This window comes from Corylus avellana, chromosome 4 (assembly GCF_965113065.1).
Source record: "Corylus avellana chromosome 4, dhCorAvel1.hap1.2, whole genome shotgun sequence".
NCBI classification, from domain to species: domain Eukaryota; kingdom Viridiplantae; phylum Streptophyta; class Magnoliopsida; order Fagales; family Betulaceae; genus Corylus; species Corylus avellana.
Genome location: NC_142493.1, coordinates 9,854,413 through 9,871,368, shown reverse-complemented (window position 1 = coordinate 9,871,368; position 16,956 = coordinate 9,854,413). Strand labels below are relative to the sequence as shown.

At 37.6% G+C, this 16,956-nt stretch overlaps 2 protein-coding genes across 2 annotated transcripts; one reads left to right on the top strand and one right to left on the bottom strand.

Moving 5' to 3' along the window:
• The first annotated feature begins 9,617 nt into the window (after positions 1 to 9,617).
• Positions 9,618 to 11,327, top strand: LOC132177861 (7-deoxyloganetin glucosyltransferase-like). Its single transcript, XM_059590336.2, has 2 exons — positions 9,618 to 10,137; positions 10,218 to 11,327. The coding sequence occupies exons 1-2, from the start codon at positions 9,642 to 9,644 to the stop codon at positions 11,153 to 11,155; spliced, it is 1,434 nt and encodes a 477-aa protein (XP_059446319.1). The 5' UTR covers positions 9,618 to 9,641; the 3' UTR covers positions 11,156 to 11,327.
• A 3,023-nt stretch (positions 11,328 to 14,350) lies between these two features.
• On the bottom strand, positions 14,351 to 14,899 carry LOC148586263 (uncharacterized). Its single transcript, XM_088515535.1, has one exon. It carries the CDS (start codon positions 14,897 to 14,899, stop codon positions 14,351 to 14,353), a length of 549 nt encoding a protein of 182 aa, XP_088371661.1.
• Positions 14,900 to 16,956: the final 2,057 nt, after the last annotated feature.

Below are 16,956 nucleotides of genomic sequence, written 5' to 3'. Positions count from 1 at the left end.
TCCTTCTATCTTGGTCATGGCCTGCTTAAGTTCTTGTATGTCTCTACCATTAGCCATGTTGGAATTCCTCAGCTCCTGTACAGCTTGATTGGTAAAACCTTTTAGCTCTTGTATAGCTTGGGAGTTGGAATTCTTGAGCTCTTGTATAGCTTGGGAGTTGGACTGGTCGACTTTTTCTATTAGTGTTTTCATCATGGCTTCCAATGATGACTGTGGTGCAGGCTGTGACACTTGAGTGGTAGCCTGATAAATGGGAGGTTGAGCTTGCTAATCGAACTGCGGATATTCTAAATGGTGCAATTCATCAAATTGGTGAGCATAATTTCCTGTAGCTTGAGCTGACCATGAGAAACCAGATTGGTTGCTCCAGTCCGAGTTATAACAATTGAAATTTGAATTAAACCCCAGGCTGGAGAAACTAGTGTTCATTTGTTCATATGAAAAGTTAGATCTAGCTGCTCTGATTTGGTATAATTTGTCCCATAAGTCATCGAGCTCAGCTCGCAAATCTGGACAATTGTTTTCCTCATGATAAGGATTGAAACAAAATGAACATGGTTTATGTGGGTAAAAATTTTGAGGATAGTTGGTAGGAGCTGATGTCCTATAACTAGGAGATGCATTAAAATCATTAAAATGAAAATTCATGCTTCCCCTCACTTTTTAGCATGCAGATATCTCACATAAAATATTAACCAATTTTTTTTTTTTTAAATAAAATAAACTAAAAGAACAGCTAACACAATAAAAAAAAATGAAAATGAAAATTTAAAAACTCACAAAAATGACCAAAAATAAATTTTTGGCAAAGATCTACGGAGCTGCTGCTTTTGCTATGAGTGCGCTCGATCGCGCTGATGTGCGGAAGGTGCTGCGGCAGAACTGTAAAACAAGCCAAACAAAACAAAAAGCAACAAGAAAAATCTTTTTTTTTTTTTTTTTTTAAGTAATACGAATAAAACAAAACAAATTGCAGAAAAATAAAATCCTAATTATAACTAGTAGAAGAATAAAACTAATTTAGAAATAAATTGGTTTCAAAAATTGAACAATTCCCCGGCAACGGCGCCAAAAACTTGTTGTGCAAATTTATTTAACTCGCAAGTGCACGAATCGATTGTAGTTTAATGGATTGCAAGTACGAGGTCGATCCCACAGAAAATTGTATTTTTGAAAGAGCAATTTATATCTAAACTAATTAAATCCTAATCTAGTTCCAAAAGGGTTTTGATTTTTGAGTTTTGAAAATTAAAGGATAAACATAAACTAAATAAAATAAGTAAATCTAAGAATAAAGGTACTAAGGTTTGGGAATTCACACTCACCAAATCATAACAACATATTTTATGTTCATCAATATTAATCCGAAGTTCTCACAAATTAAATCATAGATATGTTTTACTATGCTTCAAAGAATTAATCAAAACCATCCCATGTATCCATTCATTGACCAAATCACAAAAGGAATCCAAATTCAATTGAAACACCAGATGTATCCGTAGAACAAATCACAAGGGATATCCAATTTTTATGAGTTAAAAGCCAAGCAATCAATCATATAAAATTATCTCAAATCATCACATGTATCCTTGAATCACAAGAGATATCCAAGAATCAATCCATACAATTGATTAAAAGTAAAACAATTGAAATAAAAAACCCAATAAAATCAGAATAATAAAAACTTACATAAAAGTGATGTTGTTCTTCATCGGTGAGGCTTCATCCCCAACCTTAGTTGGGAATTTAGCTCCACATAAAAATAAAATCTAAACCTAAACCTAAACCTAAAGAAAAACTAAACAAAAGAATTTTGCTCTCTGGGATTGTGTGTCTTTTCTTGAATGCAAAGAAGTCTATTTATAGGCTTAGGGAAGTCCTAGAAGCCCAAGTAAACCTAGATAATTCGAAAGTCTGTCTCCCAGTCAAAATAGAAGTCTGAAATCGGAATAGGATTCGTCCAGATTTGTGTCCTTTAATTGCGGGGCGATTTTGACATAGTAACTGTATGAATTACGAAAATCTTATTTCACAACAAATTGTAGTATTTTGAGCTAGCTTTCCAATGCCGTTTGAATCACTTCAATTGGATATTTGAACAGAGAGTTATGGTCAAAATACTAAGACGTGTGCAGAATCTGAATTTGAATCCGATCCGAAATCTTATCCAATCTGAACTTTAATCTGATTTAACCTTTCCTTAGATTTGGTTAGACTTAACCACACAATCTAGGTCTTCTCAAAGTATGCTTTCTTTCAAACTTCGCATTTTTCCCTTTAAAGCTGCAGTTTTTCTTCAATGACTTACAAAACACTAAAAACACAAAACTAACACAAAATATTAAATAACGACACAGCTAAAGGATTAACTAATGTAAATAAAGGGGTCCAAATATGCAATATTTGGCACTTATCACAAGGTCATTCCATTACTACAGATTTTTACCTTATTCCATTGGGCGGTTGTGACATTGTATTGGGAGTGGAATGGTTAAGAACCCTAGGACCTATATTGTGGGATTTCTCTCGCATGACAATGCAATTTGGTCAAGGTCCTAACCTCACATTGTTCAAGGGTTTACACCCTACGGGTTTAACTATGGAAGATGGCCACCAATTTCTAAGGTCCTCTAATTCTGAGAATAAGGGGTTCTTCTTACAACTTTTGACTCAAGTAGTGGGCTCTGACATTCCAGATTGCCCTATTCAGATCAGGGAATTATTGGAAGGGTTTAAGAAGGTTTTTGAGGAACCTAAGGAGTTACCACCACCGAGAAGTTAGGACCATCAAATCCAACTTAAGGGGACACAACTTATTAGTGTAAGACCCTATAGGTACCCTTACTTCCAGAAGTCAGAAATTGAAAAGATTGTGAAAGAACTCTCGCAAACAAGGGTTATTCGACCTAGCCAAAGTCCTTTCTCCTCCCCGGTCTTGTTGGTTCGTAAGGCGGATGGAAGTTGGCGTATGTGTGTCGACTACAAGGCTTTAAATCAGGACACCATCATGGATAAATATCCTATTCCCGTCATCGATGAGCTACTGGATGAGCTCTTTGGAGCTTAAATTTTTTCTAAGCTGGATTTGCGATCCGGGTATCACCAAATACGAGTCTGACCGGGGGATGTGCCTAAAACAGCATTTCGGACTCATGACGGGCACTATGAATTTCTTGTCATGCCCTTCGGTCTCACCAATGCACCCTCAACATTCCAAAGTTCAATGAATGACCTATTCAAGCCTTTCCTACGGAAATTTGTCTTGGTTTTCTTCAATGACATATTGGTCTATAGTAAGTCATTGGAAGAGCACCTAACACACTTGGAAATAGTTTTGGGTGTATTACAAACTAACAATCTGTTTGCTAAGGCTTCTAAATGTAGGTTCGGCGTCTCGGAGATTGACTACTTGGGTCATTTGATATCCAGCCAAGGTGTACGGGCTGACTCATTTAAGCTTGACTCTATGCTGCAATGGCCACTTCCTCATTCCATCAAGTCCCTACGAGGATTTTTGGGATTGACGAGCTACTACTGGAAGTTCATTCGGGGTTATGGGGTGATAGCTGCCCCTCTCACAGATCTCCTCAAGAAGAATTCTTTTTCTGGGACCCCCTCTGCTACTGCAGCATTTAACAAACTCAAGGAGGCTGTCACAAGTTCTCCGGTATTGTAACTCCCGGATTTCACTCAAACCTTCACTATTGAGTGCGACGCATGTGGTACAGGCCTAGAGGCAGTTTTGATGCAGGGTGGGCATCCTATAACTTTCTTTAGTAAGGTTTTGAAAGGGCAGGCTTTGTATCTCTCCACATATGAAAAAGAACTCCTTTCATTGATCTCGGTTGTCCAAAAGTGGTGAAGACCGACCAGCAAGCACTCAAATTTCTCTTGGAGCAGAAAGTAGGTACACCTTCCCAACAGATGTGGATTTCTAAACTCTTAGGGTATGACTTTGTGATAGAGTATAAGAAGGGGAAAGAGAACTTGGTGGCTGATGCCTTATCAAGGAGGTTTGAAGAAACAAGCAAAGAGGGGGAATTATCCATTTCCCTCATCTCCTTTCCAACTCCATCTTGGGTTGCTAAATTGAAGGAATCTTATTCACAAGATCATGAGACAAAGGCCTTACTCATTGCCTTACAACAGGGTAACTCTGGGCCTAAAGGTTACTCCTTACAACAAGGGCTGATTTTGAGGAAGGGGAGGTTGTTGATTGTTAAAGGTTCTCCATTCCAACTACAACTCCTCGACTACATTCACTCTAATCCCACGGCTAGCCATTCTGGTTACCACAAAACTGTTCAAAGAGCCAAGATGGATTTTTATTGGAAGGGTATGCGGAAGGACATCAAGAAGGTAGTCAAGGAATGTGAGGTATGCCAAGTCAACAAACATGAGACAATTCATCCTGCTGGGCTACTACAGCTACTCCCCATTCCATCTATAGCTTGGTCGGATATCTCGATGGATTTCATAGAGGGGTTGCCGCCCTCTTATAAGTGTAATGTAATCCTAGTAGTGGTGGATACGTTTACAAAATATGGCCATTTTCTATCTGTCTCTCACCTTTATACAGCTTCTAAGGTGGCCCATATTTTTTTGACTCACATCTTCAAGCTACACGACATGCCTAAGACAATCGTTTCTGACCGAGACCCTACATTTACTAGTACTTTTTGGAGAGAGCTCTTTCATCTTTAGGGTATATCCCTTACTTTCAGTTCTGCTTATCATCCACAGTCTGATGGGCAAACAGAAGCACTAAATAAATGCTTAGAGACATATCTAAGGTGCTATGCAGGAGCCAAACCTAAGGAATGAAACACATGGCTTCCTATGGCGGAGTGGTGGTACAATACCAATCACCATTCCTCTATAGGATTGACCCCATTTGAGGCTGTCTATGGGTATCCTCCACCCTCCCTATTATCTTATGTTCCTGGCACCTCAGCAAACATGGCAGTAGACACTCAACTCAAAGATCACAACACTGTCATTATTATTCAGAAGGAACACCTGCAGCAAGCCCAAAACCAGATGAAGACCCAAGCAGATAAGAAGAGAACATAGAGAGAATTCCAAGAACAAGATTGGGTTTACCTTAGATTGCAGCCTTATCGACATAAATCAATTGCTATGGGAAAAAATCTGAAGCTGTCTCCTCGATTTTTTGGCCCATTCCAAATTCTGAAAATGATTGGTTATGTCGCATATAAACTGAATTTACCCCCTGATGCACGCATCCATCCCGTCTTCCATGTTTCATGCCTTAAGAAAAAATTGGGCAAACACTCCACACCACTACATGGAGAACTCAAGCCAGAGCCTGAACTAATCCTGGATCGGCGTTTGATAAAAAAGAAGGGCAGGGCTGTTACCGAAGTTTTGATTCATTGGAAGGGTGCTCCGTCTGAGGATGAAACTTGGGAGAACCTTTGGAATTTACAAAATCAATACCCGCGCCTTGTGGGCAAGGTGCATTGAAGGGGGGAGACTTGTTACGGGTGCTGTTGGTGGAGCTGGGCCATGGTGGTTCACTCAGTGGCAGGACACGTGTGAAGAGGAAGGGGAAGCCTCTAGAAGATTGCTCTGCATAGCTAGCATCCTTTATCATTTAAATACTTTATTTTATTTACCTTGTCATTTTACCTTGTATTTACGTTTTGTGCTCACGCTACTGTGTTTGTAATATCCCCTCAAGCTGTCGTTTGTCAGCTTGTGTGAATAGGTGGAATTCTATTAGAAAGGATTCTAATAAAATGCTGGATATAAGGGCTAGGCTAGAGGGGTAGAAGAGGAGATTTGGGAATATTTGTATTACCTTAGTCTATGGAGAGTAGCTCTCTCGAAGTAGCTTATCTTTAATATTATTGCACTCTGTTTTTTTCCCCATTATCATCTTTAACCTTCCTTTATTTTGCCACAATATCCCCTGTAAATCTGCACTGCCAGTAAACACCCCTTACATTTTTGGATCAAAAAAGTTAGAATCTGAACTACTCAACATAATATTATGAACTACTCACAAATTCCACATATTCCATTATCGTGGAATCTGAACTACTCACAATCCCATTCTCGATTTAATGTGTTTTGGCCATTCTTGGATTTTGTGGTGTCTGCTTCAAATGATTTTCTTTTGTGTTTGAATGGGTTGGGCGGTGGCTCTTGGCTTTGGTGGTGTGCCTATGGGTATTTTGTCCGCCAGGTTTGGTTGTGGAAAAATGTCCAATTATTTTTTTGTTTTGTTTAAGTTTAATGTTATACCGAACTGACGTGGATTTTTTTTTAAGGACACGTGTATGGCGATGACGTGGACTTTCGTTAGTGGGGGATTGACGAAAATTAACAGATGTGGGAATTCAGTCTTTTCCAAAACCTGAGGTACTAGTTTTATCATATTTAAAAATCTAAAAAAAAAAAAATTAAAAACATTAAAACTCAAGTAACCAAAAAAAATTTATTAACTAAAAAATAAAAATAAAAACAAGAGAAGCATTTACACGTAGCAATCGACCACTCATTGGATAATTAAGAGCAAAAACAACAAAAAAATCTTTTTCTTCTTCTTCCTTCAACCACACAACTGTATCTAGGATTCTTAATAACTTTGAATTTTCTCTTCAATTATTGAAGATGATCAAAGAGAATGGGTCATCAAGAGAATGAAAAATCAATTCTCTAATTGTGAGTGAGAGTACATATTATGCCTCACAGATTCCTCTATTTATCTATAGGCTTTCGACTACTTGAAGAGAGAACCAAAGAAGAATATAACCAGTTTCAATATGGTTGTGACACTGGTCATCTCATGACTTGGCACAAGTTAGTGTTAAATTTATCTTACAAAATGCCTTGGCCAAAGACTAAGAATAATCATTCCATTAAATTTATCTTATTATGAAATTTCTTATTTCTTTGATCTACTTAAAACACATGGATTCCTCCTTGAAGATGGAGTTCCCAAACTGCTTGATCTTTATTTTACATTTGAGTCTAGAATCTTCTCAAGATTTAGAATTAATGTCATAAGACGTCTCAAAGTTTCACATCATTCCTAATGACAGTGTTTTAAAGGAATGATAACTCCAGTGGTTCAATCAGTGCATTGTATCTGCACTAATACATTAATCCGAAATCACTACTTTACAAGATCAAAATAGATCATCATGATTGATGTCTTACAGTCTTATCAAATGAAATGTCCAATTTCATTGCTGATTATGAACATTAAATTGTAAACTATAAGGCTTTTGGTTTAAGATATATTATGTGATAATGTCATTACATAAACCATAAACCATATTTAATACAATATATGGACCATTTACATGTAAAATATGTTATATGCCTAATGCTCATAAGTCATAAATATATATTAGTGAATAAACAACCTTATTCAATTTAAATCAAAATGTCTTACAGAATAATTGAGATTTATCACTGTATCCCTAACAACATATTGTTCCTTATATATATGTGCATTTCTTTTAAAATTAAAGAATTTTGTGTAATAATTATAATTTTCTTTTAAAATTAATATATGATTTTGTGGTCATGAATGAATAGGCAAATCAATCTTATTTGTAGAACAGGATTCTCTCTAGTTTAAATGTTTAAATGAACGGGATAGTATCCAATTAGTTATACTTGAAAGATATTTTTGTCTTTTTACTTTTTAATGAAACAAAAATACCCTCACTATAAGTAACTGAATAATCTCTAATTCAAATTAACTTAGAACATCTAATTCTTCGGTATCACATTCATTATACTGTTTACCAAGCACGTACATAGACATAATAATAAGGTGCAATGAATCCCAATGACAAAAGTTAGGCTGCTTGGGAATTGATTACTTAGGGTGATGCTAAAGAGAACATGCACGCCAGCATTCTTTGTATCATGACCCGATTAGTTGAGACCCATCTCAACCTCTGTCCCACCACATGATCTGTCAGTGTGAGGGTCACGTATACAGTATGGGAGCTGGAATACATTAATGCAGTTGCACTCATAAAATATATTATTTGGAGCGATGATATACGTCACTCTGAGCATCATGCACACCCGTGTTTATTATTATTATTATTTTAATTAAAATATTAAATTATATGAGTGTGCATGACTGTCCATACACGCACGTATGGTGTATATCATCACTCCTATTATTTGTAAAAAATAATCATGCATTTATTTATTCATTTGCATGTGAAACTAGTCTCTGTCATGTTTTAAAGTAATGCAAAATTTGTATACACACCAATGGGAAACATGAAGCCTCATTGAATTTAGCAAGAAATTTCACTTGGAAGCATCCCACCCCCATTAATTTAAATTTGCTAGGAGTTCTGTATCTACCTCTCGTGAGACTACCCATACAAAATTATTTATTTATTTATTTTTAAATATTAATCATAAGATTTTAGCATAACAATCATAGTCAGATCTACAAAAATAATTGGTTTACTCTTTTGATGAATCATTGTATAGAAAGATGCTTGTGTCGATTAAGAAAGTAACTAAATATTTTGCACATGCTAACCCAGTCTTATCCCATCATAACGAGTCCTTCTCAAGCGATGGAGTTCATAAAACTCCCAAAAAAAAAAAAAAAAAACAAAAAAAAAGGGTGTCTTCCGATAATTCCTTTATTTATTTATTTTCAGCTTTCTCCATTTTCACTCTAGTCTCAAATTCAATTTCAACTTTGCCTTTATCTCGGTTTTGCAAAGAACAACCTCAGTGGCCTCTTCGATTGATGTGCGAAAAAATAAAACTGGGTTTTGTTTTCAACACAAAATCAGATACAATTGAGCATTTTATTTCCAAACATGATTTCAGGATTTAAAATAGAGTAGTTTTATAAGTCTTTTTTTGTCACTCTAAAAATGATGTGCCTTTTAAAATTACAATTTGATTAAAATTTAATAGTGATCAATTATAAGCAAAATGGTATATTTAAGAGCCATAACATCCATAGAGGGACATGAGAATTACACAATAAAACTTGTAGCATTACTCTTTAAAATGTTGTCTTTTGTGAAAAATGTCAAATTAGAATTTTACTCCTCCCAATTTTTTTTTTATTTTTTAGTTTTTCCCCTCTCCAAAACTCTAAATGCTAGCTCGGCCTCCGGATGGCGCTTGGTGACAACACTGGTTTTGGGATGGCTCAACCACCCATAAAATTACCCTTCTCTTTTAAAAAAATTCAGTTTATGTTTTTTGTTTTTTTTTTTTTTTCAAATTTATTAGAATATTTTTTGTCCTAACAAAAATTTGTAAGGTCATCATTATTATTATTATTATTTTTTTGTACATTGACGATCACATTAACATTGATGTGGTAGCTCGAAAATAATGTGTACTTTTTTCTTATTCATTGATTTGGACATTTCAATATGCCTTTTTGGCTTCGAAACGAAACTATTCAGCCTCGACGGGTAGGTAACGAAAAGCGGTTGCCGCCTTGCCGGCTATTTCCACGTATTATTGCATAAGCTAAAATTATTATTATTTTTATTTATGATAAGAAAAAATAAAATAAAATAAATTAAAACCATAGTACAAAACGCCTGGAAAGATCCAGCCTTCTATTTTTCTTCCCCGGCCATTTGTTTGTTCGTGAGAGAAAAATGAAACCTCATGTCGTCTGCGTTCCGCTTCCATTTCAGGGTCACATAAACCCGATGCTGAAGGTGGCCAAACTCCTCCACCACAAAGGCTTCCACGTCACTTTTGTCAACACCCATTACAACCACACACGCTTGCTCAGATCCAGAGGCCCCAACTCCCTCAACGGCCTGCCAGACTTCCGCTTTGAAAGTATCCCCGACGGCCTCCCGCCTTCTGACGCCGACGTCAGCCAAGACATCCCCGCTCTTTGCGATTCCACCTCAAAGACTTGCCTCGTCCCACTCCGCAACCTCCTCTCCAAACTCAACGACTCTTCCTCTTCCAACGCGCCGCCTGTGACGTGTATCGTCTCCGATGGTTCCATGACATTCACTCTCGAAGCTGCTGAAGAATTTGGAATTCCAAATGTTCTTTTCTGGACGCCTAGCGCCTGCTGCTCCTTGGCCTTTTTGCATTTCCGCCATCTTGTTGAACGCGGTTTAATTCCCCTCAAAGGTACGTAATATTTAAGTGTATTTATATATCCAGCTATACGTCGGCGTTTAATATATAGCTTGTTTTCATTTGATTCACAGATGCAAGCCATCTAACAAATGGGTATCTAGAAACCACAATGATCGATTGGATTCCTGGGATGAAAAGCATCCGTCTGAGTGATTGTCCAACCTTCATTAGAACTACAGATGAGAAAGACTTCTTGCTCAACTTCATCATCACTGAAGTGGAGAGAGCTTCAAAAGCTTCAGCTATCATTTTCAACACGTTTGACGCCTTTGAACATGATGTTTTGGAGGGTATTTCCTCTTTGCTTCCTCGCACCTACACCATCGGTCCACTTCCATTGCTTGCTGACCAGATCAAAGATCAACGGCTGAAATCAATAGCCTCCAATTTATGGAAAGAAGAGCCGGGGTGTGTGGATTGGCTAAATTCAAAACAACCCAACACCGTAGTGTACGTGAATTTCGGCAGCATAACGGTCATGACGCCGCAACAACTAATTGAGTTTGCTTGGGGACTTGCCAACACCGAGAAACCCTTCTTGTGGATTATAAGGCCTGATCTTGTCACCGGCGATTCAGCCCTTCTTCCTCCCGAGTTTCTTACAGAAACGAAAGATAGAGGCATGTTAGCAAGTTGGTGTGCTCAAGAAGAAATCCTCAAGCACCCGTCGATCGGAGGATTTTTGACGCATAGCGGGTGGAATTCAACGATCGAAAGCGTGTGCGGCGGAGTGCCGATCATCTCCTGGCCCTTCTTTGCCGACCAACAAATAAACTGCCTGTATTCTTGCACCGAATGGGGCATTGGGATGGAGATAGATAATGAAGTTGAGAGAGATGCTGTTGAGAAGCTTGTGAGGGAGTTAATGGAGGGTGATAAGGGTAAAGAAATGAAGAGGAAGGTAATGGAGTGGAAGAATAAGGCAGAAGAGGCTGCCAAGCCTGGTGGTTCTTCTTACCGGAACTTGGAGAAGTTGATTGCCGATGTTCTCCTCGCCGGAAATGTTTAAACCAAACAAAGAAGAAGCAGATTGACTCGATCTCTTGGTTTTATCCACTCTTCTCTTGTCTTTTTATTCGTAGAAAGTCCACTCCCTCATTCGTTGCAATAATTCCAAGTGTGTGTTTTGATAAAATTAATATTCTACTCTACATTGGCATTGTTGTTTACGTAGTAAATTTTGTCATTTGTGTGGTCTGTTTGTCAAAATATCTTAATAGCCCCAGTATTATTTTTTTAAAAAAATTCAACTTCCCAATATTTTTATTGTTTATCACATTAATAATTTTCAACTACTATTTAAATAAAAAAAAATTACAATAAATTTTTATTTATTTATTTAATGTTTTTTTTTTTCCTTTTCATACAAAACATTTTTACTTTTTTATACATCAATCAAATTTTGTTACAATAAAAATACTCAAAGCCTTTGCCAAGCAAGCTGCACTTATATTTTTCAAGTCTTCCGGTTGATTAAGGTAGCACAGAGTATTTATCGCTTTTCCTAAGTTATGGATACACTAAATTGAGAATTTTTTTTTAAGCATAAGGGAGTGGCTGGAAATGCGATAAAAGTTTATGGAGTCAACTGAAGTTTTTCATATATATTACGACAAAAATACCTTTAAAAGGAAAAAAAAAAATGTTAAAAATTACATTTTTATTTTATAATACAAACGGGATAATCTGAATGAACTCTTAATTAAAATAAAAATATAACACTCAACTTTACTCAAGTTTCATGATGCGAAGCTCCATTCAATTTCTCTGTCTTAGGCAAGCATGAGGGATTGACCTCTATTCTTATCACAATGCATGATTTTTGAAGTCTATAGATTGAACAATTACTATGCAGTCTATCATAACTTATGAATAAGTTGTTTCGACAAGTTGCTTTAGCACAATGACTACTGTCTATTGAAAAGGATATTGGATGGATTGAGCAATTACTGCATAGCCTATTTTTACTTCTCAATAAGTTGTTTTGCCTAATTGCTTTAGCACAATGACTACTGTCTACTGAAAAGGATATTGGATGGATTGAGCAATTAGTGCACAGCCTGTCTTGACTTCTCACTAAGTTGTTTCAGCTAGTCGCTTTAGCACAATGACTACTGTCTACTGAAAAGGATATTAGATGGATTGAGCAATTACTGCACAGCCTATCTTAACTTCTCAATAAGTTGTTTCGACTAGTTGCTTTAGCACAATGACTACTGTCTACTGAAAAGGATATTGGATGAATTGAGCAATTACTACACAAACTATCTTGACTTCTCAATAAGTTGTTTCGGCTAGTTGCTTTAGCACAATGACTACTGTCTATTGAAAATGATATTGGATGGATTGAGCAGTAAGGATGGATTGAGCAATTATTGCACAGCCTATCTTGACTTCTCAATAAGTTGTTTTGGCTAGTTGCTTTAGCACAATGACTACTGTCTATTGAAAAGGATATTGGATGGATTGAGCAATTACTACACAGCCTATCTTGAGTTCTCAATAAGTTGTTTTAGTTAGTTGCTTTAGCACAATGACTACTGTCTACTGAAAATGATATTGGATGGAGTGAGCAATTATTGCACAGCCTATCTTAACTTTTCAATAAGTTGTTTCGGCTAGTTGCTTTAGCACAATGACTACTGAAAAGGATATTTGATGGATTGAGCAATTTTTGCACGGCTTATCTTGACTTCTCAATAAGTTGTTTCAGCTATTTGCTTTAGCACAATGACTACTGAAATAAAATTAAAATACTAATTATTTAATTAAATAATTTATCTCACTATTTATTATCTTTGGAAATATGTTCCATCCATTATATCTTATTAAATTACAAGGTAAAATTATTTTTCAAAGTTTAAAGGATCTATGCTTTCGGGTCAAAAATTTATGGCCTAAACAGCCCATTGTGGCTTTCTGCCTCCATTTCCCCAAAATTATTTATCCATTCTTTAATTTGACCAAAATAAATCACTTTTCCCATTGTGTCTGATTTCTTACCAGAGGCCCCCACCTCCCAGCAGTAAAAACAACCCTAAAATTCCTACTTCTTTGGAAACCGTAATAATTACTGAACGATGTCAAAATTAAAGTGGCACAAAAAAATATTTACCCACTGACATTACTGATGCACAACACGAGACATTGTCATTACTGATCCACCTTATTATCTTTTTACTGTAGAGTAATGCTTCGGACCATTGTTTAAAACTTTTGTTGTCTTTAAAGCTGCCCATTGCGATGGAAAGAGGACCAGAAAGTTTCCTCAGGATGGTTGTGTTTCATTGGAATTAGGGCAATCATGTTGCCTCTGATCAAGATGGAATCAAAAAGTGCCCATTGTGATGGAAAGAGGACCAAAAAGTGTCGTCATCATGTTGGTTGTGGAATTAGGGCAATCATGTTGCCTCTGATCGAGACTTTACTGAAAGACCGTGTAAAACAAGAAGACTTTTATACGATGCAATACACTCGTAGCTCTACGGATTACAGGCTTGCTTGAGAGGTATGGGAATTGGGAAATAGATGAGCCAAATGAGCCAAATATCTTATTTGGGTTAAATGAGCCAAATTTCAAGCTTTTTTTTTTTTTTTTTTTTTTTCTCTTTGAACTTTAATATTTAAAAATTTATAATGTACTTTTCTAATATTTCAAAAATTTGCAATTGAAGCCCCCCATTACTTTTTTTTTTTTGAAAAATTTAGCTTCTATCATTTCATTCTCAAAAAAGATCAACATACATTCAGAGCAGATTTCTCTGCGTCAATAATCTTCCTCAAACAATCTGGGATTTCAGAGGTCCACTTCCTATCTAACACCTGCGTCGTAGCTAGTCTTGCCAAAGCATGAGCAGCTTGATTACAAGCTCTATTGGCATAAAGCAGTTTCGAAGCAGGGAAGTACTTGAGCAAGGCACGTAAGTTGTCAATTAAGTGGCCCCTTCTACTCCAATCTGCAGCTTCACATTCCACGGCCTCGACTACCACCTTTGCATCCCCTTCCAACTCAACCTGCGTGAGATCCATCTCACGTGCCATTTGGATAGCCAAGATAGTTGCCAGCGCTTCAGCAGCCGTTGGCTCGAGAATGCCAACACGCGTACTGCTCAACGCTGCCTGCACCGCCCCCTTGTGATCCCGAATGATAACTCCCATCCCTATCCTCCCCGTTTGCTTCCCAGCGGCCGCGTCCCAGTTCACCTTATACCAGCCTTGTTACGGTGCCGTCCACTTCCCCAGAAAAAGCTTGCCCTTCTGGAACACAGGTCCGAGATGTCCCTGTTTGAGCCTGAGAGAAATCCTGCAAAGCAGCTACTGCTTTCATGACAATGGTATTAGGAGAGGAAAAGGAGCCCTCATGCAGAAATTCATTCCTCCTTAGCCATATCCTTCGAGCAGTGAGAATGAAGATCTGGAACTCCTCCACATCACATTTCCGCAACATTTCTTTTGCAACCCGCAAGAATTCCAATTCACCCAAAGAGCTTTTTTGAAATTTAATATAGCCCCCACTCCATACATCCTGTGCTAATGGACATTGCCACAGAATATGATAAATTGTCTCAGCTTCCAGTCCACAAATGGGGCAGCTTGGGTCTGAGATCACCTTCCTCCGAAACAACTTATCCCGTGTAGGTAAAATATCTTGACAAGCCCGCCAGAACCATACCTTCTCCACATGTGGAATTTGTAATTTCCAGAAACTTTTCCAGACCGTACTGTTATTTTGCTGAGAAGAACACTCCACCATCTACGAACATTCCAATTCTTTTTGAATATGGTATGAGCTCATGACCGAAAAAATACCCCTTTCGGTACCCCTCCAGATTAGCTTATCTTCCAGATTAGTGCAACTAATAGGAATGGATTGTATCATGCTTTTCTCCTCTGCCGAGAATAATTGAGTCAATAAATCTTGCTTCCATACATGCCCATTTTCGTTGCTTTTTTTTTTTTTTTTTTTCTATCTACCCAAGTGCGCATTTTTTTTATTTATTTTTTTCCATTCCCAATCCTCCATACCAGACCCTCCCTCATTAGTGTATATGAGCTTTGAATACTCCACCAAGCAAAAGATGGCTTTTTTCGTAATGGAGCTTCAATGATCCAGCAATCCAGATAGTATTTTGCTTTCATGATTCGTGCGACTAAACTGTCTGGCATAGTCCACATCCTACAAACTTGCTTTGCCAAGAGTTCTTTGTTGAAACAAGCAAGATCATGGAAACCCATTCCTCCCCCAGCCTTTGAGACCCCTATTTTGCTCCAGCTCATCCATGCGATTTTTCTATCATTTTCCTTATGACCCTACCAAAACCTTTTAATAAGAGAATTTATCTCTGAGCGCAAAGATTTTGGAAGAAGAAAAACACTCATGCAATAAGAAATAATGGCTTGAATTACCACCGCCTTTAGGAGAATTTCCTTTCCAGCCTGGGAAAGAAATCTTAATTTCCAATCCTGAAGTCGTTTCCGCACCTGCTTCGTAATACCCTTAAAAGCTTTCATCCAGGAATGACCCACCAAGGCTGGTAACCCTAGATATTTGTCATATCTATGTGTAGTTGGAATGCCTGCAAACTCCAAAATGATTTCCTTCTCAACCACTAGGGTATTTCTACTGAAAAAATAGAGGTCTTATTAGTATTCATTTTTTGACCCGATGCCTCCTCATATTTTTGCAAAATGGCCGATAAGTTGCTCCATGGTGCTAGAGTGGTCTTGCAAAATAATAAACTGTCATCTGCAAAAAAGAGATGGCTAATCTTTGGGCCCCTCTTCGAAGTAGGCACCCCTGATAAGAACCCTTCCTTATTTGCATCAGTCACCATAGAACTCAAGACCTAAGCACAAATAAGAAAAAGGTAGGGGGAAAATTGGATCTCCTTCCTGATACCCCTCATGGGGGTTATATGCCCACATGGTTCTCCATTGATCAAAAGCGCATAGTGGACCGAAGTGACACACATCATCACTAGTCGGATCCAACGCTCATCAAACCCCATTTTTCCCATTACCGCCTCCAAGAATCTCCATTCTACCCTGTCATATGCCTTACTCATGTCTATTTTAATGGTCATAAAACATTTTTTTCCTCGCATTCTGGTATGCATCGTATGGAGGGTTTCATAAGCCGCCAAAATATTATCCGTAATCAATCTCCCCGGAATAAAGGCACTTTGAGTGGATGAAATAATATGAGGAAGAACCTTTTTAAGCCTATTAGTTAATACCTTGGAGATAAGCTTGTACAATACAGTACAAAGACTTATAGGTCGGAACTCAGTCACACATTCCGAATTATTTGTCTTAGGAATAAGAGCAATATAAGTCAAATTCAGATTAGGCAGCATACATCGAGAATTGAGAATATCAAGGATACCTCTACATACCTCCTCTCCTATAATTGCCCAATTTTGTTGAAAGAAGCAAGCATTCATCCCATCCGATTCGAGGGCTTTGAGTGGCACCATTTGGTGTAGAGCTTTGCTAATTTCCTCTGTAGTAAAATCCTCTATAAGTTCGGCATTCATGCTTACCTAGACACGAACATCTATATGTTGCAAACACTGACCCATGTCACCTTCACTACCAGCGGAGAACAAATCAGTATAGTAATCAACAAAAGCCTTGCCCACCCCTTTTGGCGAATCCCACCACTGCCCCTGTGCATCCTTTATTCGATCAATTATATTTTTTCTCCTCCTAGAATTGACACAAGCATGGAAATATTTAGTATTCCTATCTCCATGCTTGAGCCAATCTGCTTTAGCCCTTGTCGCCACCATAAGTCATCTTTGTCTAGTT

Bases quoted from the DNA above. Each gene is read 5' to 3' on its own strand.
- LOC132177861 (XM_059590336.2), top strand. From the start codon at position 9,642: ATGAAACCTCATGTCGTCTGCGTTCCGCTTCCATTTCAGGGTCACATA. The intron at 10,138-10,217 runs GTACGTAATATT...TTTGATTCACAG, and splicing joins CGGTTTAATTCCCCTCAAAG to ATGCAAGCCATCTAACAAAT.
- LOC148586263 (XM_088515535.1), bottom strand. From the start codon at position 14,899: ATGGTGGAGTGTTCTTCTCAGCAAAATAACAGTACGGTCTGGAAAAGT.